Source organism: Larus michahellis, chromosome 3 (genome assembly GCF_964199755.1).
Source record: "Larus michahellis chromosome 3, bLarMic1.1, whole genome shotgun sequence".
Lineage (NCBI taxonomy): Eukaryota > Metazoa > Chordata > Aves > Charadriiformes > Laridae > Larus > Larus michahellis.
In genome coordinates this window covers 52,734,840-52,760,463 of record NC_133898.1, presented here as the reverse complement: position 1 = coordinate 52,760,463, position 25,624 = coordinate 52,734,840, and the positions used below count along the sequence as shown (strand labels likewise).

Below are 25,624 nucleotides of genomic sequence, written 5' to 3'. Positions count from 1 at the left end.
GCACAGCGTCGTGACGTAGAGCGGGCAGGCCCGGAGGTAACAGCGGCGGGTCGCCATAGCGGGGCGGGGCGGTGGCTTCCGTGAGCTGGCGGAGGGGGGAGGATCGGGGCCGCTGGGTCGGGGGTTGCTGCCGCCCCCCCGGGGCTGCGCGGTCGCCCGCGGAGCCCACTGACTCTGGTGTGGCGGGGGCGGGGGCGGGGGCAGCGGCAGCCCTGCCGCTGGAAACCCGGGGCTTGGTCACGTACTTTCCCCGGAAAAGTCATCTACCTGCGCCTCGTCTGCTCTGTTTCAGGCAATAAAGGGTGTCTGTGGTAGTTCGAGTTTTGCTCTGACAGTGAAACGCCGGGGACCTCAAGGTGAAAGACTGAATTACATGTTTTAAGGACATTTTATATTTTTCTTTAGTAGCAGATAGGGTACTCCTGATGGCAGCTAATAGCCATTCCTCATAGGAACTGTCATACTCGCGCTGTGCTGTTACCCATATAAATATGCAGTCTCTCCTTGAAGCCATGAATTCAGCAATTAGGTACTGTCAGGGTCAATTCCACTACCTAATTAAAGAGGAAAAAAGTGGTTTATGTTTAACTTTAATGGAATCTTTTAATATTTGTTGTGATACTTCATTTTCAAACGATTTGTCTGTCCTTTCTGTTTGATTAAAGAGGAAGCGTGACTTTTTTTACTATATCAGAAGCATTTTCCTCCTTGTTAGCATGAGCAGTTCTATCTTTTAAAATTCTTTAATTTCAATGTGTGCTTCTGAATCAGTCTGTCTTTCTCTTTAGTCTAATGTGCACATAACATTTATGGTTAGATTCTTCTACCGTTACTACCATTTTAGTTCGCACAGAATTCACATGCTTCCACCTCCCCCGCACCCCACCCCACCAATGATTTTACTGGTCATAAGGACTGAAGCTCTTGGTTTTACTTGAAGTAGCCTCAGTTTCCCTGCAAGCACGGAGATTAGACAGAGCAGTTATAGATAATCTGGGATCTTTTGCTTCAGTCTATCTTGGCATCAGTAGATATGACCATTCAGAACTATACCATCCTGGCATTATGCAAATAGAGCAATTCTTCCCCTCAGTTTTCCACAAGGTGATTCTGCTCAGAGGGTTCCTTTCATCATATGCATAGGTGAAAGTTTCATTGCAAAATTTAACAACTTGTTTACAGATGCTGTATTACTATCTGTATATCTGTGCTTATGAGTATGCTTTAATAATCATTTTCTTTGTTCTCATATACTTTCTTAATGCAAGAACTCCCTTTTTTTGTGTGTTCTAGATGGCGCTGTCAGATTCAGTCACTACTTGTCTTTCTCCACCTGTGCATTATGTGATTTGCAAACTTGGATTTGAGAAGACAGACACCTATGATATTAATAATATTGTATCTGAAAATGGTGAAGTATGTTGGCAAGCTGTTACGGAGCATGTGTGTTACCTTAAATCAGGTTGGTGTTTACCTGTTGTAGTAGCGATACATTTAAGTCTGATGCAGAATCTCAGTATAGTTCATAGCAATCATAGCTCAGTTATAACATTTTATTACAGCAGAGCGTTATTACTGCAGGTTAGAGTACATACAGTTCATATCTACAAGGAACTTAAAATTTTTCATCTGCATTTTGTATTTTGTTATTACTGGCTCCTAAGATTCATGTGATCTGTGCTACATATATAGCTCCTCTTTGCTTCCTCATTCATCTTGGTTCCCAGCTTCATGTGCCTGTACATAAGAGGTTCGGTTCTGCTTCTCTCATAATTGCTTTCTTCTGTGTTCTTTATATCTCTTTTTGCAGTAAATATGCAACACTCTGGGACCATCAGTATTCCTATTGTTGCTTCTGGTTTTGTTTCCCCAACTTTAGCTCATACAGAAGTACTGTTTGGTTTCCCTTCTGTATGTAAAACAGTTTACAATTGTTTTTATAACCAAAACAAAGTATTTATGCCCTGATGAACTCATTGAATTTTAGTTTGCGAAATTGCGTCATGCAAACTCTTATTAATTTCCGGAGATGGTAAAAATGATACATGATTCTGCCTCAAGCAATATATTTCAGTAAATCAGAAGAATTTATTTTCCTATGAAAGTGTCCCACCAAAGAGAAGCAGTGATACCGCTCTGGAAGGTACCACATCCATCTGCGTTCTTTAAAGGGTGTAAGTGGTGCAACCTCACCGATCCCTCTGAGTTTGCACTAGCTTCCATCTTGATTATGTGGAATTTATGTACTCTAGTAGGTTCTTCCCACTTCAACAACACCAGAACATCATAATCCTCTTTAATTCCATATTTTCTTGCATTAAATTGTTTGGGTTTTTTTTGATTTGGAGAAGGTACTTGATCTTATCTAGTTTCACACTGCACTTTTACTTTTCTATATCTTATATATGTGGTCTTTTGGACAGTAAATTGTAGTGTATTAGTTGTGTTAAAACAATCTGGATAAAATTCTCGGTGCTAATTATGTACACAAGCTGTAGCAGGTTTTAATCCTTGTGATTTTTAAAATATTGGACCTTCGGGATATTGGCACTCTAATCATCTTCTGTTTTTCAATTTAAGATCAAAGTGTGGATTATATTGAAAGCATACGATCATTAGGACCGGTATGTGAATCTGTTAATTTGCACTTCAAATCTCTGACCAAGGAGCAATTTGTAATTCAGTATGCATTATGGTTCCGCTGGACAAACTGCTCAGAGGTATGGAAACATCTGTTGACACTTTGTGTTTTGGCACATGAACCCTCTGTGGAAGTTTAATGTGGAAGATATCAATGAACCAAAATGCTTAGAATTTGTAACTAATTGTCCTTCTCTGATACATAGTTGCTTCTAATTTTCCCGACTTTGTAATTAGATTGCATGGAAGTTATTACAAGAAGACCTGAGGGCCTGTTTTAACCTAACATGGTGGGATTTTGGTTTTCTAATAATCTGTGCTTAATATCAAGTTTTAAAGTCTAAAGTTAGTGTTGATAATTTTTATAGATGTAAGGCACTAGATATATTGCAACTAAAAATACAAGAGGTGCTCTAGGGAAGTTTCTTTCCAGGTATCTACATTTTTATCTCTTTGGCATGGTTTTCTTTCTACATTTGCGTAGCAACTATCACGGAGGAATATTTAGGTTTGTCTGTGCTTTTGACAATTTGATTTCTCCTTTCAAATATTTAACACAACATTCTTCCTCTCCCCCATCACACAGTTATTTCTTGAAGTATTTGATGTTCTACAATATACGCAAACTACAGAAGTTGCCCTTGGCTTAATGAAACTAACATCATGCTTGGAGCGAGCCTTGGGTGATGTAAGTGCTAGCATGAGGAGTCTTGCAGATTTGGTTATATAAGACGAGAATGACCTCTTGGATTTAATTGCATGTTGAAAAAGTGAGATTACCCTGTACTGTAGTAGTATGCTAATAGCCCGACTGCATTTTGAGTTGGACAGATGTTCTTTTCTGGATCCAGTTGTGCAAATGGAAGCATCTTCTGGGGCTCCTTCACGTGTGCTGATAGAGTTGCTTGTGTGAGTGCTGTTATTAACCAGTTTCATTAAAAAAGAGCAAAGTTTGTTTAATCAGTGTATGTATAGTAGGTCTTTGTTACTCTGATTTAACTGAAACAGGGAGCAGCATACCTTCCGCAGAAAATCTGATGATGTAGAAACTTCTGTGAGGAGAGGCAGGAGCATGCAGCTGGAAATGGGCTGCTAGGATGACTTCTTTCCTCAGAGCTCTGTTCGCAGAGTGTACATCTGTTTCAGTGCTTCGGCATGATTCTTGTGCTGCAAAAACATCTAGAAGTCAGCTAACAACTTAAATTCTTGACCTAACTGATCAGCTGGGTAGATTTGGGATCCATCCTGTAGTCCTGAACGTTTGTCTTGTTAGTGTGTTCCTTCTTGCCTTTACCTTGTAATAGTTATTAAAGGTATGCACTCTTGTTATGCTTAAAGAGTTCGTGCTTAAAGTGTTATGCTGCAGGAGTTCAATGACTGGCATGAGGGAAGCAGAGGGTATGTGATATGACTTAGACTTAAGAATTCTGACTGGTATTAAGAAACTTGTGTCGTGAATCCTTTTTGTGTCGTGAATCCTTTTTGTGTCGTGAATCCTTGTTGATGGAACATGAATTAGGCTATGGTTCAACATTTGGTGATAGCACTGCTTAAGTTTGTTCAGTCAGTCTTCACAGCCATCTGCCGGTATTCTATATGTTATGTGAGTGCAAATATTTGAAGGTCTAGTAGCAAGCTAGATTAATGAACTGGTCCGGGTACCTTTCCACCTTTTTCCCCTACTTCCATTTTTGTTTTTCAGTGCTATCGGTTCCTAGGTCAGCTTCACTGCATGACTACACAAACAGATGCCACCACTACTTATGGGCATGCAGGTTAGGGAGAAGGGAGCAACAGCTGTTTTAAGAGGCTTTGGTGCTAGGTCATATTGCCCACAGATAAGATAATATAGCTGGTTGTTAAAACTCTAGGAGGACCTCTGGAGAAGTAAATGCCAGAGAAAGAACAGTGGGCTAATTCACACCTAGACAAACAAATTTGCCCATGAGTGGGGTGAGGTGTTAAGTTTTGAAGTAATGAAAAATTATGAAAGACTGGAAAAAAATGCCAGGGAGAATAGAAAGAATGGAAGGCTTCATAGCAGTTGAGACTAGAGATGCTGAGATTGCCCCACTAGGATAAAATCTAGTTTAAGGAACAGCCAGAATCAGAAGACAAACCACAAGTCTCCTTGGTTTAACATGACAGACACTATAGATTTCTAGGGTAAGAATGAAGTATGGTGTCCTGGGTAGAGTTTATTCCCTTAATTATGTGTTCTTGTTGTGCTTTCCTTTTTTTTTTTTTTTTTGGAAGAGAAGAGCAGTATGCGTACAGACACTGTGGAAAGCCTAACTATGCGAACATTAAGTAGGATATCCACTGTTTCCTGATATATTCCATAAATTTTAACATTTTGTGGGTTTTGTTTGATTAGTGTTTTTACAATAATGAAAATGGTTACTGGGTGAAATAGTCAAGTTGTATGTTTGAAATACAAAGAATTATACTGAATTACTTATGTTATCTGTTTTGCTTTTTTTTGATAGGTCTATTTACTGATTGGTAAAGATTGCCCTTTCCTTCTGAGAGACTTGCTTGCTTCTGAGCAGCTTGCAGTTGTCTTTGGACAAGCTGTAGTAAGTGCATAGTTTTGAAATAAGTAATAAATACTGAGCTGGTTTTCTTCTTGCCAAATGGCAGGTTTCCAGGCATAACCATTGCTTGCACAGAAGAAGAGTTTGTAAATTCTGTAATGTATTGGAAAACTTTTCATTTTACATGTTACAGTCTGGGGGTTATATGGCAAAAATAGTGAATATTGTAAATGGAAATATTTTTTAAGGCAAGCTCATAAGTTCTTATTTGCTTTTGTAGATAAAGCATACATACATAAAACCTACATACATAAAATTTCACATATCTTTCAAGGGGGTAAGCAAACTACAGAGTTGTCCACCTCTTTCTGAGTTACTGGGAATTGCAAATAATGAGTTGCTGTTAGTGTGGCAAGCTGTGGCCAGTCATTTTGACAGTAGGCATTGTAGTTTCTCAATAACTTCTGAAATTTTCTGTCAGGGAAAGATACAAGGTAATAAATAATAGATTTCTTCATGCAATAATCACTTTGTTTATTAATTAGATGAATGTACTGAGAGTATTCATTGGATCTCCATATGGTCTGAATCTTCGTAATGTTTTGTGGCATGGTTTTGCATCCCCACAAGAAATTCCTGCAAAGTAAGTTACCAAAAAAATCCCATTTTCTTACTAGTCAGACTTGAGAGTGCTTGAAAAGCTGCTAGTAAAACTTATTGCTCTTATTGAAAAAAAAAAATTAAAAAAGAAAAATATCCAAAGACCTCTGACAGTATCCTGACAGTTTTCCCCTGCTGCTGCTGCTTCTTTTGGAAAGGGATTTCCATAGAATACTTCAGCCATTATAAAGCTCGTCAGTTTTAGGACCATTGTTTTTTTTACTAGCAGGAAAAACGAGAAAGCTTAAGGTCTTTTTTTGAAACGCGGTTCCTTGTCTATCAGGGCAGTCAGGAATAACTCAGAACAAAAGGCAGAGGAATGGGGTAGGAGAAGGAGCAACAGCAGCCAGTGTAGAATACAGTGATGCTTTTTTCCTGATTCTGCATTGTTTTTTCATGCTTGTGAATGCAATTAATTATTAAGTGCCCCTGCTCAAAAGAGATGTGGAGCTTAGGCTTTGGATGTTCTTTGAAAAAAAACAACCCGCCTTTTGTCCCCGGCCCACAAATGTTGATTCTTTGCAGGTTTTAGTTGTATAAGCTTTTCTAATATATTATGGTATTCTCCCTAGATATTGTGCTATGCTGCTTTTTTTAACTGCAGGATTGGGTCAGTTGTTACAGACGTATCTTCTGCAAACTAAATGCATTTTAGTACATCGACCTTACGTGATCTTTGTTAGCTTAGAGGAGCTTGATGTATTTCCAGGCAAGTATTAAACCACGAGCAATTTTTTATTATGCTATATTTACGACTGTTCCATTGTCAAAAAGTGCTGTTGAAAATAGTGCATTTTCTACAGTTCTAAAATTGAATCTTAACTAAGATGCCTGTATACACTCTCATTAGATAAATCAATCATACTTGTGGGACAACTTTTTAATATGTAGGTGGTTCCACTGACTATTGAATCAAAAAATACAGCGTTCTAAAATAATTATAACGCATTAAAACGTTTAACTTTACTGCTTCTAAAAGACTTCAACTGTATGTTCCAGTTTTTTGATGATGAGAGTTCATTTCAAGTAATAGTCATCTAGTTTGCCTTTACAAAGTCTAAATCTTTCCAAAATCAGTGTGTTCCAACTGTAAGGCTCCCAGCAGGAGTGACCTGCATTTGACAGGGAAGGTAGTGCTAAAACAGAGTAAAGGATGTTGACACATCTTCAGTACACATATGCTTGTCTCAGGGGAGGACCTGAAGTGTCAGTAAAATCTTCTCATCTCCCTGGCTACGGGCCTTATTTGGTTTATTCCTACTATTTTTAAAGCAACAACAGCATATGGGGGATCTTGGTGTCAATGGTGGTCATGGCCAATTTGTGCTATGTAATCAATTTGCCGGTGGAACATCTGTTCACGGAACTGAGACAGGGCTTCTGGGAACCAAATCAAGCTGATAACATTCCAATCATCAAGTAGTATAAATGCCGTAGCTGTTGAATTGCTTCAAAAAAACACCTACTGCAATCAAGTTGCACTCGCAATTTTAAGCTTTCTCTTGGATAAGATATTTATAAGTGAATTCATAAGTGTGAGTTTCATTATATGGTAGCATTGAAGTATGAAGCGTTAATTTATTATGCTGGATGTCAGCACAGAAAATTGTTAAAGTAGGAACGATGTGCTCATGTTCAAATGTTCATACCATTTACCTAATTGAAATGACTAATATATATTACAGTCTTTTTAAGGATTTGAAGTAGGTGGAGAACAACTCAACAGAAGCTGGGTCCAGTTGCTGTGTAGTCTTTTAGTCTCAGTAAAAAGCAGCCACAATTTTTTAATTGTCTTTATTCTGTTAATTTTATGTTATCACTAAAAATGCAATCTTATAAACGCAATTTCTTATCGTAAATGTAGTTACCATTGTATTTGCATAGTTAAAATAAATAGGGTAACTTTTAAGTCTCCCTTTAAAAATGCTGAAATAATCCTGTATTCTCAGTGAAATATTAAGAATGAATTAGTAAATCATAGATTGTATGTATTTTATCAATGTTGTTTTGCTAACTTGCAGATCTCAATCATGAAATGCTTTCCATAGCTGAAGAGCTAGTAAAACTGTCCAGTTTTGTATTAAAAACAATGTTACCATTTTGGATGGATGCTTTAACAGCTTTCAAGCAAAGCAGGTAACAGTCGTTTTGGGTTTTTTAAAAATATTTTTTAACAGAATATAAAAAGAATATATTCTGTATTTATAGCATAATACCAGCATTTGTAGATTCCAAAGCTTTTTGCTGTTGTAAAACTGTTGCTTAAGAACATATAGTTATGCATTGTTACGGTGATCTTTCAGAAAGTTTGTAGATTTCATGCTTTATTTTGTGCCACCTAGGATTATAAACTATATTTTGAAATCTAAAAAGAACTATTGCAGATGTAGCCAAAAGGAGAGCTTTACAAAGCAAGTGGAAACAAATCTTCAGATATTGACATGTTGGATTAAAAAAAAAACCAAATTACATTGTTTTGTCTTCCTCTCCCCTGCTCCACCTTTTTGTAAGTTATTCTCATCTCTGAGCTGGTTTGAATTCAGTGGTCAGTTTCTGTTGGGCACAGGTAGTGATTTATTGTTTATTTACAAAGTGCATTACAAAGGAATTTTGTTCTGGGTTGTTTGGCCTGAGAGTGTAACTCTGGGATGGCTCTATTTTCCATTTGGATTAGATTTATAAGGGGGGAAAACCCCTTTGGGTATCTCTGTTATTTTTTCAGGTATGCTGACTGTGTGATTCTCTTACTTCCTCAGCTGGAAGTTGGACTTAGATTGCTCTTCACTACAACTAATAAGTGTCCAAACCGTTTGCTAACAGCTGAGGTAAAATTTCTGTCTAAAGTCAATTATGATTTAGGGCTAACAATATTTGCAAAGTATTTATTCTAGAAGCATAGTGTCTAAACATTTACAGATTTTCCCCCAGGATTTTTCAATCAGTTGTGGAACATTATTTACAAATTTCCAGCAGACTTTCATGAATGTCTCTTATCTTTTTGTAAAGATGTCTGCCAGTAAAAGAGGTCTGAAAAAGTACCTGAAGGTTAGTGTTCAGAAACACTAGTTTAGGGTGGAAAGTAGATCATGTTATATTTATTTTAAAAAACTTGGCACAAAATCCAACAGCCCCTTTTTTCACTTGTAAGGGGTTGGTTTTGCTACTCCTACACCTCTGGTTCTCATGCAAATGAATAAATATAAGTTTGGTATGCATGTCTAGTTAATTGGTTTTGCTTGAAAATTGAATAATATTCATTGTCTTTTTTTCTAGCCTTCTACTCTCTACACCACTTTTGATGAGGTAATTTGGATTTTTTTTTTTTTTTTAAATATGTGTCAGTGCCAGAATTTAAAAACATGCATGTTTTCCATTACTGGAGACTAGAAAGCACTTTCTTTTGTTGGATAAGATATTATTTCTGATTTTTTCCCAAATGGAAGATGACGGACAGTAAACATTTTAAATTTGGAGTCCCTCAGAAAAATATAAAAATTAATACAAATTTTAATGGACAGACTTTAATTTCTTCTGAATGTTTTTATCTTGAAATTCTTCATCTCGTAGAAGCAAACATTCTGTCATTTTTCATAGATTCAGTTATTCAAAATAAATACAAATAAACATTGCAAGCAGAAATCCTCAAATTTTACAACTCATTAATTATCTCAAATGGTCTGTGAGTAATAATTAGGCACATTGATTCTTGAGTGGCAGAAGTAATCGCTTAAATTTTGGGGAACTAATTGCTTTAGTTGGTGTTTTTTCTTTGATTGTTTGGCTTTCAGTAATAAGTTTCTTTTCACATTACTTTTTTCTAGATGCTAGCAAAGCATTTGGATAATGAAGAAGTCAACCAGCTTCCTGCAGTTCTTGAGGAACCTACCATGGCAAGTGTTTTGAAAGTTTTTTTTGTTGTTTTTGTGTGTTTTTTTTTCCCTTGTTGTTGTTTGGTTTGATTTGGTTTGGTTTATATTTAATAATGTATTTGTGATAGTACCAAATACTCATTTCACGTAGCTTATCTCCAGCAGCTTAGAACCAGAAGCTTGTTACCTTTTTTCATTGTGAAGGATACAAAGTAGTACCTGATAAGCAATATTGGGTTAGGATATAAGACTATCTGAAATATAGAAGTCTCAGAGATATTTGTCTTTAGACTTCTGAAGATCAGCTGAATGGGGCAGAGGAAAAATGGATGCCTCATACAGGGAAAATTAAAACTTATTTCTGATTGCCTCTGAGACACTTCTTACACTACCTGGGCAGATAGCACAAAGACATATCTGCAAACCTACCAGAGCACATCCTGCATCTTGCCACCCAAACAGATAATGAACATGAAAACTAGGGGCGTTCAATTTAGAGGCCTTTTGAGACTGTAGGGGAGACCTGAGTTTATTGTCCTTTTGCCAGAGGCAGTGGGGCTGTGGAGGACTTGGGACACAAAGCTGAAGGAAATCTGTTGTTACCTCTCATGAAATAGCATGTATGTTAGTTTTGAATTTCCTCAGAAGCTACCAAGAGTTGCCTTTTTTTTTTTATTTTGCTACTAGCATAGTTTGCATTTTTTTTTCTGACCATCTAAATGCCCTTTTCCTATAGACATGATCACATACTTATCTTTCAGAGGTATTCTATACACTGACTATATTGCATTCTATGTATACAGTAGAATTCTATACACTTCGTGTATGTTTCCACAGGAATTTCTTTGGGATTTCTTGAATCACCAGGAGGGTCCACGTATAAGAGATCGTTTAAGCCACGGAGAGATCAATCTAGAAGCATTTCCCAGAAAAGTAGCTAATCAGATAGTTGCACTTGCAATTACTCTCCTCTGCAGATTCTCAGATGAGGACATGTTTGCTTTTAAGGTAGGGACCAATATTATGCTCTCAGAAGATTTTTTTCAGGAGTTTTGGATGGCAAATCCGATTTTAGAGATTTCTGATTCAGAGAGAGATTATGACTGAATCTTGATAGCAGCTTTTTGTGGAAATGCAGTATTCCTCCAAGTAAAAAATTGTGAAAGTATGTTTTTTCTAGTTTTGTAGTGAAATAAGTACAGAATTTTTTGCAAAAGATTACCCTTTCTTATTGCACCTTAATTCGTTTGCTTAACCACTCCTTATTGACATGGTTGATCCATAAATTATAGTGGTTCCACTGAATTTTATTTGTCAAATTTTGTCCGTACCTAGCACATTTATCTGCTGAATTATTGGAAAGGTATGTAGAACAGCCGTAGCTCAGTCACTGAGCTATGTAATATTTGAGATTTTCTTTCTCTGAGACACTATAAATAATGACGGCTCACTAACAGAGGTGTGATTTGTATCCACACTCTATACTGTGAATTTGTGAATACTTTTTGTCTAGCAATACAGGTTTCTCAACATTAGCAATTATTATATTTGCTCCCCCCAGTATTCCGTGAATATTTAGGATTACTTCTTTCAATATCATACAGCAGCCTGTGAGATAAATCTTCCATTTATTAGTTGAAGCTCTTTTTAGTTTCTCAAGATATATTGCATGCTGCTGCATTAAGAGAGTACTTGGTTGCTTTTCTGTCAGCTGCTGTCAGGTTTCATAGTTAAAATGTGTCAAAGAAATTAAGCTTTAAACACTGACTGCGCTGATTACTGCTTTCAGCCCTCAGACATTTGGAAGACATTGACTTTAGTACTCTAGGTGGCTTCCATAAAGTAGTTGTAACTCTAGGTCTGCATACGATTAGGACAATTTAAAGAAACTTTTGTCTGTTGTCCATGATTTTGTAAATCAGGAACACATGGTCATAAAACCACTGATGAACTGTGCAAGTTGCTACCGTTCTCGATTTCATCCAATTTCCCGACTCAAGAAACAGGTAGGTACTTCCCACTGTGAAAGCATTTTGGTCCTTAAAATTGTAAATCCTTAAAATTGGTATAATTGTTGTGTTCATGCTTTGATTGCCCTAAAAAGTTAAAATCTTACTTTTGTTTTTAAATGAGCTTTTTAGTTTTATCTTTTGGACTTTACAGGAATTTACAGTTGCTAAAATGAGATGTAATTAAGCACAGTCCTTTTGATGTAATTGGTGTTTGTGCCCTTGTGCTGGTTTTGGCTGTGGTAGAGTTAATTTTCTTCATAGTAGCTGGTATGGGGCTATGATTTGGATTTGCGCTGGAAACAGTGTTCATAATACAGGGAAGTTTTCGCTATTGCTGAGCAGTGCTTACACAGAGTCACGGCCTTTTCTGCTCCTCTCACCAACCCACCAGCGAGGCTGGGGGTGCACAAAAAGTTGGGAGAACACACAGCTGGGACAGCCGACCACAACTCTCCAAAGGGATATTTTGTACCATATGATGTCATGTTCAGCAATAAAACTAGGGGGAAAGTTGGCGGGGGGCTGCTGCTTGGGGACTGGCTGGGCATCAGTCAGTTCCTGGTGAGCAGTTGGTTTTATTTGCATCACTTGTCTTTCTTGACTTTTATTTCTCTGTCTTATTTTCCTTTTAATTACAATTTTATTATTATTTTTTTATTATTATCATTGATAACAATTATTATTTTATTTCAATTATTAAACCATTCTCATCTCAACCCATGTGTTTTCTCATTTTTACCCTTCCAATTCTCTTCTCCCATCCTCCTGCAGGAGTGAGCAAGCAGCTGTGTGGTGCTTAGTTGCCAGCTGGGGTTAAACAATGACAGTCCTCGGTCACTGAATAGCTTTATTCTTACCTGAATGTTTGCTGTTCTGTAGCTTTCTTAATCTTCTTGTTCTTTCTTATGTCAGGAACACTCTGTTTGGTCACGTCTCTAGGAATCTTGGATTAGGGTGTAACTAAAGTTTTTCTTGTATAAAAGCCAGCTGATTAAGATTCTGTCATTGTAGTAAAATGTGCTTTCAAGTGTCGTGGTAGTTCTCTGCCAGTCAGTTTATGATTTATTGAACTGTTTGAAGATGTTCTTCTATTGATTTGAGATTGCAGTAGACATAGTTAGTACTTTTAATTTTTGACAGCATTCAAACCGTGTATTACAAAAGTCATGTCAGTTAATTTTTTATTAAAAAGAAAATGGAAGAAAGAATAGTAAATTAGTTTATTCAGGTGATGTTTTAGCATGAAAGTGTACATCAAGACTTTGTGCCCTAACATAAACCTTAACAATTGATGTCAGCTTATGCAATCACAACTACTGAACAAGTAACTTATGACCTGTTGCAGTTTTTTTCTAAAATAGCCACTAAGAAAATTAAAATATGTTGTCCTGTCTGTCAAAAGTTACACTTTCCATAACATTTTTCATGGTACATTTTTGAGGTGCTGGAATGTATGAAGAGCATTCACTTATGGCCTGAATTGCCAACAGTGCCTGAGGAACACGTTGAAACAACTAAAGGGTATGTACGTGCTATTGAAAAAAAGATAATTCTCAAAATAGTTACGAAGAATGGGATTTGAGATGGTGACATGTCTCTTCAAATAAATTACCAGGAAGATGATAGACACCAGAGGGGTTGTGAGAAGATCCCTTTGATCTTTTTAGCTTAATCTATGCTACATACATCAGTACAAATACTATAAAAACTAACAACAGTGTGCTAACTTGAAGGGAATGAGAAGACATATGAAACATACAAAGGTGTTAGTGGCTCCATATTCTATTTTTGAAGAGATGCTGAAGGGGCAGTTAGGAAGTTAAAACAGAGCTTGAGTCCATCACAATAAAAAAAAGAAAAAGAAAAGATGGCTCACCAGATGAAAACCAGAAAATAACTTCTTATTCTGAAAAGGGCTTGGTTACCAAATCAGTGGAAGACTTTGCTTGTAACATTCTCTTGTTATTTGAAAAGGAGAAAGTCATTAATATCACTGGAGGAAACTGTACTTGTTTAGAGCTGAGAGGTGAAAATTCAATGCATCTAGCACATACTAATATGCTGCAGGATTTTGATGAATGAATAGAGGATTAAGGGTGGTTCAGAAAACTATTGAGACTGAGAAAAGGTTGGGTTTAGTTGGAGAAAGAAAATCATGCTTATAAGGTGGAGGGAAAAGAACCATAATATCAGAGAGTGAGAGTGGACATTGAATACACTGCTATCCGAAAAATATGCTTCTTGATGTATGCCATTAGAGAAATAATAAGTGCTACACAGTTTTATCATCTCAAATCTTAATTTTTTCTTTTGTTTTTAAGGTTGGAAGGAAATGCTGAAGCTAGTACTTTAATTTTGATGATGTCTGAAATTTTATCTCGGCTACAGCGATATATGCCCCAGAATTGCTATAGTTCAGATGATCCCATCAATAGTGTCCTAACAGAGAGGTGAGTTTGATGTTCTCCTGGCTCCTGCTGTCGGCTTCTACATGCAGCCCAATACAAGAACTCTCAAGCCTAAGTTACTCATTTCCCTGATTTTAGAGCAATGCTTGAAATGTTGCATGCACTTTTCTAATGTTGCTTCTTATTTAATCTAAAGAATTTAAGAGTGCAGCTGAACATCATCTTCAAAATTAAGATGAGACATTGTAAATTTGGGGCATTATTACAGTGGAGCTTTTACTTGGAAATTAACATGATAAAAATAATCATTTTTCAGATTGAGAAAGCAAAACGGTTTAAATATTTATGTACTGACTAGATTAAGTTGGGTTTAATCTGTTTTGTGTGCTAAAAATGCATCAGAAATTAGTTTTCATGTACTTGGTGTCACAACTGTGTGTGGCATTTAAAATAGTAATATGTCACTACATAATTCTGTTCTTACCTGTTAAGGCCCCAAAATAGAAGATGTCTTGTTATACTTGTTGTCAGACTTGGAGATGTGTTAGTTCAGTTATATCTGACTTGGAATAATGATCAATGGCACTCTTACAGCAGTCTTAAGAGTCCCATGACTGAATGAATATGTTGGAACAAAAATCTCCTAATCGAACCCATTAGGCGTGGGCAGAATAGTGCAAAGAGGATTCTACCTGTCACTTTACTTACATAGCGTGTGCGCCTTCTGTTTCCTACCTGTCTGCACTTTTTTCATGTATGAAAAAGAAGCCTAATTACTAAAGTATTAAACCATTTTTAGTGTTTTCTGACTTTATTGCTTTTTGTGTTTAATGTTTTGCTGTCTCAGAGATAGTTTGAGCATGAGGGAGATTAAGAAACATTTCTATAAGAACAGAGTGTTTAAAGTGATGTGTGACACATTAGGTTAGCAGATTAGAATATGACAGCAGAAATATATTTGGGTGCTTTAACAAAGCATAATCTGGTGTGGTGTTGATTAAAACAATGACCTCACCACCTGCATTTCACAAAATGTGAAGTCTGCTTCTTGTTCTGCCCAGAAGAAAGACCACACACTAATGGGAGTACTCATTAGTACCATTTGTTTGAGTGAGTTTTATTATGGTGGATGTTAATTCATTGTGAATTGAACTATGGTGGGAGGCTTCAATGACAACCCTGCTGTGATTTTATGTGTTCACTGTATCATTTCAGCCAGGCAGTTTTGTTTATTGTGGTTGTATTTCTTTGATCTGAAATGGAAAACATATTCAGCAGCAGCAGTTTTGCATTTATATTCAGTAAAGTAATGGACAACACAATCACTACCCCTACTACATAGATCCTTGCTTTTTTTTTTTTTCAGTCATGAGGTTGAGAGTAATCTGTTTTCAGGTTTTCTGAGTTAAAACATTATGAATCAAACCACACCAAATATGAAATGCATTTCATGTTAAATCCAGCTAACAAAAGGTTGAAATTAACAATTCCTTCCTGTTTTGGAGGCTGCTGATTGCACTATGTGATACTTATATTTGCACACTTTATTCGCCGCGACCTGTTCTGGAAATAGTGGTGGTACTCCGTAAAATAAGCACACAGTGCCATCAAGTGTCTGAACAAGTTATTGCCAGCACTGAGTTGAGATACAAACAGTGGATGAACAAGGCTCTACGTTCTCGCCAGAGGCATAACTATCTACGCATGTTGAACAGGTTGGCTGATGGTTTTTCTTTACTTTGTGGTTAGGTTTATGAGAGTGTGGCTGCATGCTGCTGTTGCTAGCTTTCAGTGGATTGTCTTCCAAGTTTAAAGTCAAACAGTGTTCGTGTGTTCTTGTTAACCGTTTCAGAGTTGTCAACCCAGATTTCTATTATGTAGTAATACTGAAATAACAAGAAGATCTCAACTTGGAGAATAATTTAGTGGGTATTTTTAGCATTGCTAGATTACTTCTCTGTAAATTATAAGCTTTCAAATAAAAGTATCATTTAAATGTTAGATTGTATTTTTCAGTTGCTAGCTTTTCCTATTTAAGCATAGAAATGCCATTCAAGTTTTAGCTGAATGCAATAGGTTAAACTGATTTCAATACTCTACCTACTCTAGTTCTGCTGGTTTTTATCATTATACCTGGTCACCCTCTTTATAGATAGAAGTGAAATTGTTTAGTGCTTCTTTAATTTTGTTCCTATTCAGAAGTGTTTTCCCGAGATTTATGAATCTACTTTAAAAACTGGGGAAATTGTAAATATTTGTATTCTTGTCCAGGTTATGTTCCTAAAAATGTTAATCGTATTATTTAAGAAACATAAATTAAACTGACAAGTGACAATACGTATTTGCAATTCAGTTGAACTCCACTTTATTTGTTATCTACGGAGTAATGGCTGCTGGTAATGTTTCCTTTGGAATCTTAACTGTATGTGTTTCTTTTTTTTTCCTTGTTTTGAGGTCTCATAATTTATAGTCTTCATTTATAATTTTGATATTTACTCTGCTCTTTGCTGGAAGACATTTCATAATCTTCTTTTTGCCTCAACTATGCAATATACAGCTATTTTGTATGAATGCAGAAGTCTGAAGAATTTTTTTATATTAATGATTTCTATTGACTTTGGGTTTAGTTTTTTTTTTATTTTAAAATATTTTTGCTTATTTCTAGCATTAAATTTTTGTCTCCGGTGCTGCGACTCATCTTAGTGTTGATTACTCTGGAACTAGTCAACATTCATTTGGTTTGTAAGAAGAATCCTTTTGATTATCAGCAGTATCTAAAGTGAGTATATAAGATTTACATCATGAAAATAGGAAGTTTTACACATTCCTTTTTGATCCATAATATAAATCCTGTAGAGAAAAGAATAAAAAGGAACAGCATGACTTTTAATACATTGTTGTCCTTCTTTCTGTCATTATTGTCATCGTTATATCTCAGACAACGTTCACCCAAGAACTAAAATAACTTAGTTGAAAATATATGGTCCAGATATTAAATATTTAATTTTTATTAGACTCTTCCTTAGGATAGATAGAGAACTATCACACACTCAAAAAATATTAATACATAAAAGCTGTATTTAATATGTTGGTAACGTCGCTCCTTGTGTGTCAATTAACAGCTGGTTGGATATCATAGGCGTTGTGAAATATTTGACTGAGAAAGGAAAGGAAGCCATTTGGGGAAAATTATATCACACATTTTATCACCGCATTCTTCCTATGGCAGTGTTTAATTGCAGTTCTGAAAATCATCGCTTCTTACTGTGAGAATGAGGGAGTGGTTCTCTTCCAGAAGTAGAAGAAACCATAATGTATTGATCATCCTGAGGGAGATTTGGAAATCTGGAGACATTACCAGCTTTAAATCAGGCATTGAGATATTTTTCTTTATTTCTTTATTTCTTTTTATATCCTTTAATGAGTTTTTCTTCTCTGATTTTATTTCTTGTAGGTTTTTGAAATCAGTCTTGCAGTATACTGAGAACTTGGTGACGTATACAAGCTCTGAGAAAAACAAGTGGGATGAAACCATGGAGCTTACAAACAAGGCTTTGATAAAAATAAGGGAAATCTGTGACAGAAAGCTAATGTTAATGCAGCTAGCTACATAAATTAAATGGGTTTAAGATTATTTGGACATTGTTATACCTAAAGAGTAATGGAGTCCTCAAATTTCACATGTCTAATTCAAAGAAAAACTTCATTGTCAAATTTTTGATGCAAGATTTAGTCTTTTTGTTAGTAGGTGGGGTTTGAGATTGGAGTTGAATGATCAAGCTTCCAAAGAATGGAGTGTTTGCCAAATCCAGTGAAAAAGATTTACTGTAAGCTAAATCAGGATGATGCAAGTTCTACTTTAAGTATATTGTGTGTTTTGTAGATTGATTTTATTTTTTTTTGTACTTTTCTATTATACTGGAAATATCTAAGAAAAGAGTGTGAATAAAAGCTCTGGAAAATTTTAAAATCCAAAAAGTAATTTTTTACTTTGAAATATACTGGAAATAATGTCAGACACCGTGATCAACATGATAAGAAATGTTGAACATTTAGCACAAAGTAGTGCTCATTGGCAGCTGTGGTTGTTGTTATTAGTTCAAAACAGAGTCAGATCTTGCACTGAGGTAGAGTTGGTAATACGGTAACCAGCTGTTTATATACCAGGATTTAAAGGAGGTAGGGGGGAATAACTTTTGCATAACATGTGTTTGTTTTGTTCAATTTCATCTGCTCATTTCCAACACATATCTAGCCAGTTAGTGAGTTAATTTCATGCAGATTAAATATGAAAACTCACATGCACAGCTCACAGACATGTGCTTATTGCGGTTCAAAAATTTATTCTCTTGTTGCACACAACATTCATTTGAATAATTTATTTTTTTTCAACATAAATTCTCCCCTTTTCTCATCCCCAAAGAGTAGAATTTCAAAGGAATGCATCAGTTGAAGAACTGATTCACAGAAAGACCACCAGTCTCTATCCATTTGCTTTCTCCTGTTGAGAGTAAAACAAGAGGGTAATGTCTGGAGAATGTTTGACTCTACAAAGGATTTAGAGATTCAAGTTACATTTTAATAAGATTCTTTGCAATGTTTCCTGACTGGAAATCACAGTGAGAGAATTATTAGTTCAGTTTATTCATTGTGGGGGATGGATATCAACTAAGATCATATTGTATTCTTCATGCTACTCTTGCAATACGTTGTGTGTGCCTGAAACTTAACTATGTCACTTTCCAAGTTTTTTTGTTACTATGGAACTGAATGATGTGAAGAAATGTGAAGCAGATAAAAAATGATTAAAACTGGGAATAGAGAATAATGCATCAAATGAGTCACAGTCTGAAATTTCGGCTTTTTTTTAACACCTGAGTTGGCAAATCCTAATTATATTTTTGAAGACTTATTTTGTACCCGTAGGCTTTGCTCAGATGTGTTAACTCTGCTAAGCGTAGCTTGGCAGTGACATTTATGATGACACTTGCTTTGATGATGATAAGTATTGTAAGGCAAAAAATTTGTTTGAGCTTTACATATTTATTATAAGAGAGAGATCAAGAAATTAAAACACAGAGTCATGGTTTAAAAGTATATAAACAGCTGACCCACTTTCTCCTTTTGAAAGTATGTTCCTGTACTGAAAAGCACCTTATAAACTATAGATGTTTATTTTCAACATCATAAGTTCTCCTTTTGTTCCTATGTTTAAACTTTGCTATAATGATCTTGCATGCGATTCTCTTCATATACTTTTACCTAAGATGGAGCACGTTGACAGTTTTTCCTTTACTAATTAGTGCCATAGATGTTATTTGCTGCTTTCTGTCTGCACTAAGAAACATGATGGACTTCTGGCCGTTTTGTCAAAGATGCTTTTCCAGTTTGTTTTCCTACCTCTGAAGCTCTCTGATGGGAACGCTGCTACCGTCTATTTTTAAACAAATCTGTAACAGACTGGGACAATCCAATTTATTCTGACTTAATGCTGTCATTTGCCAGTAGAGCTGCATGTGGGGCTTATGGTTTCTTCCTGCTGTTAAAAGACTTGCAGAATAGAGCTGCAGAATTCTCTATATTCTACAATGCACACTGAAGAACAAATGGCAAGAGACGTGATAAAGATCATGGGGTTTGTCCTTTATCAGTTACTTGAAATGACGTCTCCACTTCAGTTATTCATCTTTGCCATCTGTTTGGAGTCACTTTGAGTTTTAAGACATTAGAAAAAATCTTGACTCTGAACATTTAGTATTCCTGAGAGCAAAAGCAGCTTGGAATAACCAAATAAATCCAGTGGGTACACACGAGTAATGCTGACAAAACACATCACATTTAAATGCAAGTGTTCTGATTTTTGTTGTCCTAAAGGGAATTAATTCTGGAGCTCAGCTGTCCGAAACTGCATAGTCATCCATTAAGCATTCAAGTAGTTGTTTAGTCTTTTTTCAAAATTCTTTCGTTCTTGAAAGTTCAAATATCTAGAATTGTACCAAAGAATGTTTTCTCGCAAGTGTGGTATTTCATCCAAGTATTGCTTGGATTTGTTTTAATTGTTGGTCTTGCTCCCTGAGGTCTGCATTTTCCTGGAGCTACTATTCACTCAATGAATCTATACAGACATAGATGTGGAAGCTGCAGCATCCTGTGGGGAAAGTGGTTGAAATATTTTGTTTACCTGGATAATGCTGAGGAGGGAGTGATGATTATTTAGTCAGTTCTTCCGAGCTCAATTAATCAATTTGTATGTGTGTGTGTATGTGTTTTAATTAAAAATAGCTGAGAATTTGTTTCTAATACTCTCTGATCTTACAAGCTAATATTAGGCATCCCAAATCAAAGAATTTATGACAGAAGTTTTGAAAACATGGAAAAAAGTCCATCTTTTTGGCTGTCATTGGAATTCCTTTGCATTTTCTTGAATATCCCACCTAAATGAGAGGAGGAACATCTTTAATAATTTTAGATTTTCAGTAGTGAGAAGCAGTTCCTCTGCCTGCCTTTCACCTCAAGGGGCGTTTTCAGGTGAGAGATCGTATTAAATAATAAGAAATGGAATGCTCGTCATTCAAATTGGAATGGATAGAGTTTTCAAGGAAGAGTAGAGATCCTTTGCTGCTTACATTAGAACTAGTGAAAATGAATGTTGTAGGAAGTTCTCTGAATCCATTGTTTCCATCATTATATGAATGTTTTTGTTCATATGCATAAACATTTGAAGAAAAGCCAATCTCTGAAATAATTATGTTGTAGTTGTGTGAACATTTATGGGTTTTGGTACCTTCTAAGGACCATCAAGATGAACAAGAAGTTTACTGAGGTAAAGAAATTTACTGAGGTAAAAACACAATGAAGCATCAATTATGGTAGGCGTCTGTTTGTGGAAACAAAGCTTGTCCATTATTTTCTCTCTGTCGTTCTCTACTGCCCTCCGAAATGACAGGAGGGGTTAGAAATGGAACCATGTGTTCTTGTACAAGTGTAGCACAAGCGGCTAAAAATACTTAAAACCTTTTTGGGGTTGTCATCACGTGCATTATACAGAAAATTTTTGTGTAAGAGAGAGAGTAACAAATTTGATTTACTTTATCTTTTAATACTTACCATCTAGCTGTGTTCAAGCAGCGTGATAGTCTTTGAAGTGAACACGTGGTGGCAGTGTTCGGTAATTCAAAATTGAATTGCATCCTGACTACTTTCTTATCCCCTAGAACGTGTATAAAGAAATCAAGTTTTCTTCTGATTTCGTCAGCTTTGTTATATATGTCTTTAATGGTGGCCGTTGCTTCTGGTGCAACTTTTTTTCTCTCATTTGTTTCAGATCACTTCTGGGGAAATCGAAAACCTCTGAAAAAATGTTTTGCAAACAGCGTTTTAATAATTAGATAGAGGCTCATCACTTTTCAAATTTGCCAGAAGTTCATCAACTCCCCCTCCCCTCAGGTAGTTTAAGAGAATGAGTTCTCTGATTTTAATATAGTTTATTTTAATAAATTATTGTGTATTACAAAATATAAAAGGTATTGACATTCCTAAAAGAAAAAAAAATCCAGATTGTCCTTTGTTAATTGCTGTGATATCATGAAAAATATTATCTCAAAAGAAAAATGTATCTTTTGAACAAAAATAATAATTGTCAAGGAATGTGTTTATCGAGAAAATTGCTCTGAGGTCTCAGCCTTATTGCTGTGGGTAATGATTTTTCAGTCCGTTAAAACCAAAATGTGTTATTCATATGCCACCCTGTGAAGAAGATATAGTTGAGCATTGCTTGTTGGGTGGCCTTTGAAAACCTTGTCCACAGTAGCACTTTCAAACCATGCAGAGAGGTTGCAGTTTTTCATTCACATGAAGTAATTTTTGTACGCTGTGAAATCTTGTGTAGAAATGTTGGAACATCCCCAGCAGAGCTTGTTTTTGCCTTATACGACATTAGTGCATCTGGTCCGTGTATGGTGTATCACCTTTTTTTCATAAATTGGTCCGCAGATGCAGAGCAGATTCAGGGCTGGCGTAAACTGTTCCTGTCCCATCTACTTCAGTGCAGATCCTTTACTCCACTGAGGATCCGCCCCGTGCTGTTTGGGTTTCCCTTGAAGTGGATTGGTTCCTATCTGTGCTTCTGTGCTTCTTTTTCAGGCTAGTGTATTTTCAGGGGACTGAAAGAAATAGCTATGTATTTCAGATAAAATTGCTGTATAGTGAAGCCTAATTAATTTAGTGGCTTACTTTGCAGGGAAGGGGGTATGGTGCGTGGGACTTCACAGCCGTACCGAATTCTGAATTCTTTAATATTTTTGTGTTTCAGAAAGAACTTCATCTAGAGTGGAAATCAGTTTTCTTTTTGAGGCTTTTTCGGGGGCAATGCTATAGGTTAGTTCACCTGATTTTCACTTTTTAAAAATTTTCAATGATAAATGCAGATCTGTTATTTAAGAATTCTTTTAAGCCATATAGATTTTCAGATAGAAACTGGCTGAAAAGAAAATGCCTGTTGTTTGCCTTCCCTGGGCCCCAGGCAATAGGATGTAAATATGGGTAGTGAATACTGTGTGAGATCAAACTGGCATTTTTTTTCTGAAGGTGAGAATCCGAGACAATATATACAATTAAAGCCAACAGCCTTGCCTACCGAAAAGAGTCCATGCCTTCTGGCATTCTCCACTGAATACCTCCTCTGTTCCACTCCCATGTATATGCATCTCACAGTTTCTCTACCGAAAAAAAAAAAAAAAAGCATAGTAGAACCAGCCAGCGCCAGTTTGTTTTCCATGTTTTCTTTCCTCTGTAAGGGATTAGTTGTAGTAACAGATTTCATGTGCCAGAAAGTGGGTGAACATTAACTATTTTGTCATGCACTGATCCTTCCCACACAGCCCTGCAAAATTTGAAATGCAGGAATGGTTATTCATTAACATTTCTTTGTGTCTACAGGAAGTACATTTACTATGTAAACATGTTTTATATAGAACATACAGCTGTTTTGAACGAGCACTCAATGAAACATAAGAGTACAGTGCCTACACTGCCACTTCAGAAATCCTGAGATACCACAGCATTGTGTTTTGGAAGAGCGAACACACAAAGGATTTGCCTGGAAAAATGAATGGTGGAAGTTTTTTTAAAAAAATAATCTTTCCTTTCATTTGTTTGATTGTTTTGTATCAGAAATGCGTGGACCTGAACTATTGATGTGCAGTCAATATTTAGAAGTGCGATGGGTGGGGATGTGTTTCTGAAGTCCCTTATGCTGATTTTAGTAGAGATCCGATTAGAGAAGGAAAATTCAAGCACCATCAGATAGTCCATTTTTAATAGACTGCAGAGTATATTGCCACCAGGAAAAAAACTTACAGAGTGGAGGAAATGTGCCTAGAATAGCTAGAAGAATCATGGGCCTCTTGTCCTGAGAATGTGAGTCTCAAATCTGGGAGGAGCTTTATCAATAATGCCACTTCCTTGTGTAATAGGTGGCATTGTGCCTGATTCACCACTCTGCGAGCACCTGCACTAGCTAAACACCACCTTGAGCGCATTTTGTGGAGTTTTCTGAAAACATGAGGAACAATTCTACTTCCCAGAAACAGCAGTCAAACTGAGTGGTTTGGCTGGGCTGTTGCCTGTCGGTGGCTGAAGCGGTTTTGCCCCTTCAGAGCTGTAGCATGGGGTATTTACCAAGGCGCTTCTCAAACAGGCTGTACACTGTAGGCTCTCCCATGTAAAGTTTACCGTTCCTAGGGACCACAGGACCGACTAGCACAGGTGTGCTGTGGAGGGGGGTTATGTAGTGCGTACCAAGCCCTTAGACAGCTCTCCACTGCACGAGGGGGTAGATGCTGAGGTACCCACGTTAGCCAGGGACTGCGGGCTGGTGCACTGTGGTTTTATGTTTGACCTTTATCTGAGGTAATCCTTGCTCAGAAAAGCCTGAGAAGGGAACCTTGCTTGTCTAACCAGTCCTATGCGCAACCTTCTAGGTGTAACTTCTATTAAAGGTTAAGGAAGGGGAGGGTTTCTAATTGTTTTAATGGAAAAATAATAATACTCTTAAACTCACAGGACAGTAGAATGATAGGAGGTGACAATTAGATGAGCTCATAAATTTTGGACCAATGGCATCTGTGCAAAAGCGGAAGGTTAATTCTACGCAGTTGCTAAAGAAAAAAGTAACCAAAAAAAAAAAAAAAGCTGCAGTTGACCCTTCGGGATATAATGCACTTGTGTCAACATGGACTCTGCCCAAACATTGTTCTGCTGTGGAAGCAGCTGGATGCCCTGCCCTCTGGTTTATATAGCGCCAAAGGGAGGGGGTAAGGAAGATGAGGTGAGGGAAGAGGGAGGGGGAAAAAGAGGCAGGAGGGAAGATAGAGCAAACCCAGCTCAGCTCTTCAGCACCGCGCTCTGAACTGAAAATGTCTGGCGGCTGGCCCTCCCAGCACTTATTCCTTGATATTTAGGGATCTGCGTCAGCAGAGAAAGAGTGTCCACCTCAAAGTCATAGGCATTGTTACAAGGAGGCAATTTTTCTGCTTCCTTTACAAATATTTTTCTTTGGAAGGGTAGGCGGAGATGGGGAAAGTGGGGCAGGGGGGAGTGTAATAGCATTTCTGTCTGGCCACTTATATTCAAGGTCTAATTTATAGTATTCCATGTAGCACGATGGTGTCATTTTAATGGTGTATTAACACTGAAGTCTGGAATATTTATTTGGTTGAAAAATGCATCTGATACTAAATACATCCCTGGGGAGATGGCTGTGGGATGATTACAGAACTGATGGCCATCAAATTGATAGCATTTCTCTGTCCTCCTGAGTCTTCTGCTGTAAAAGTGGGACAGGGCGTTTTCTGGGTAAGAATAATGGTCTCTGTGCCGTCCTCAGGGGCAGATGTGGCCCAGCACCTGCGCTCTGGATCCAGGAAAGACAGAGCTGCTACACAATTATCTTCCAGTTTGCTGTTAATTTCTATTCAGATTAATCAGCAGTTGCTTGACATGAGGAATCACATTGTGAGCTTTAAAGCTTTACCACACACCATTATTGTTTATTTATTTACAATCTATTATTCATGCTAGAAATACTGGCCAGTTTAACCTGATTTGTAATCTTCCTTCCTTCCTTCCTTTTTTTTTTTTTTTTTTTGGCTGAAGTCTCCTATGTGATTTGCATATGTATAAAGCTGGGGGAGCTGTTGTTGGGTTGGGTTGGATTTTTTTGGTTGACTATCTGTATCAGGTAATGTGAGATAGTGCCTAATAGAGATTCTTAGAATCCCTCACTTTAAACCAGGTTAATGTACTGAAGAAAGAGAGACGTTACTGATCTCAGGAGAGGGACCTGAGCAGTACAACTGCGTTTTGTTTATTATTTGCACTGTGTCTGTGACTGGATGTCCTGAGTGAGATTATAAATCATCTGGACCGAACCATATTTCTCAGTTTCATTGTGTGATGTACAGCGAGCAACCACCTCTGCAAATACATGTACTCGATTC

At 36.8% G+C, this 25,624-nt stretch overlaps 1 protein-coding gene across 5 annotated transcripts; it reads left to right on the top strand.

The window, feature by feature from the left end:
• The first annotated feature begins 2 nt into the window (after positions 1-2).
• Positions 3-18,099, top strand: ERMARD (ER membrane associated RNA degradation). 5 transcript variants are annotated; one of them, XM_074580187.1, is made up of 19 exons: positions 3-36; positions 293-356; positions 1,294-1,462; positions 2,581-2,720; positions 3,227-3,328; positions 5,130-5,219; positions 5,723-5,820; positions 6,410-6,546; positions 7,859-7,973; positions 8,560-8,662; positions 9,111-9,140; positions 9,659-9,727; positions 10,544-10,714; positions 11,629-11,712; positions 13,160-13,239; positions 14,040-14,168; positions 15,632-15,841; positions 16,792-16,905; positions 17,581-18,099. In XM_074580187.1, the coding sequence occupies exons 3-19, from the start codon at positions 1,294-1,296 to the stop codon at positions 17,738-17,740; spliced, it is 2,001 nt and encodes a 666-aa protein (XP_074436288.1). In that variant the 5' UTR covers positions 3-36; positions 293-356; the 3' UTR covers positions 17,741-18,099. The 5 variants fall into 5 exon arrangements, with proteins under 5 accessions (XP_074436288.1, XP_074436292.1, XP_074436290.1 ...); XM_074580191.1 differs by lacking the exon at positions 3,227-3,328 and having other exon boundaries at positions 11-36; XM_074580189.1 differs by lacking the exon at positions 293-356 and having other exon boundaries at positions 19-36.
• The last annotated feature ends 7,525 nt before the right edge of the window (positions 18,100-25,624 follow it).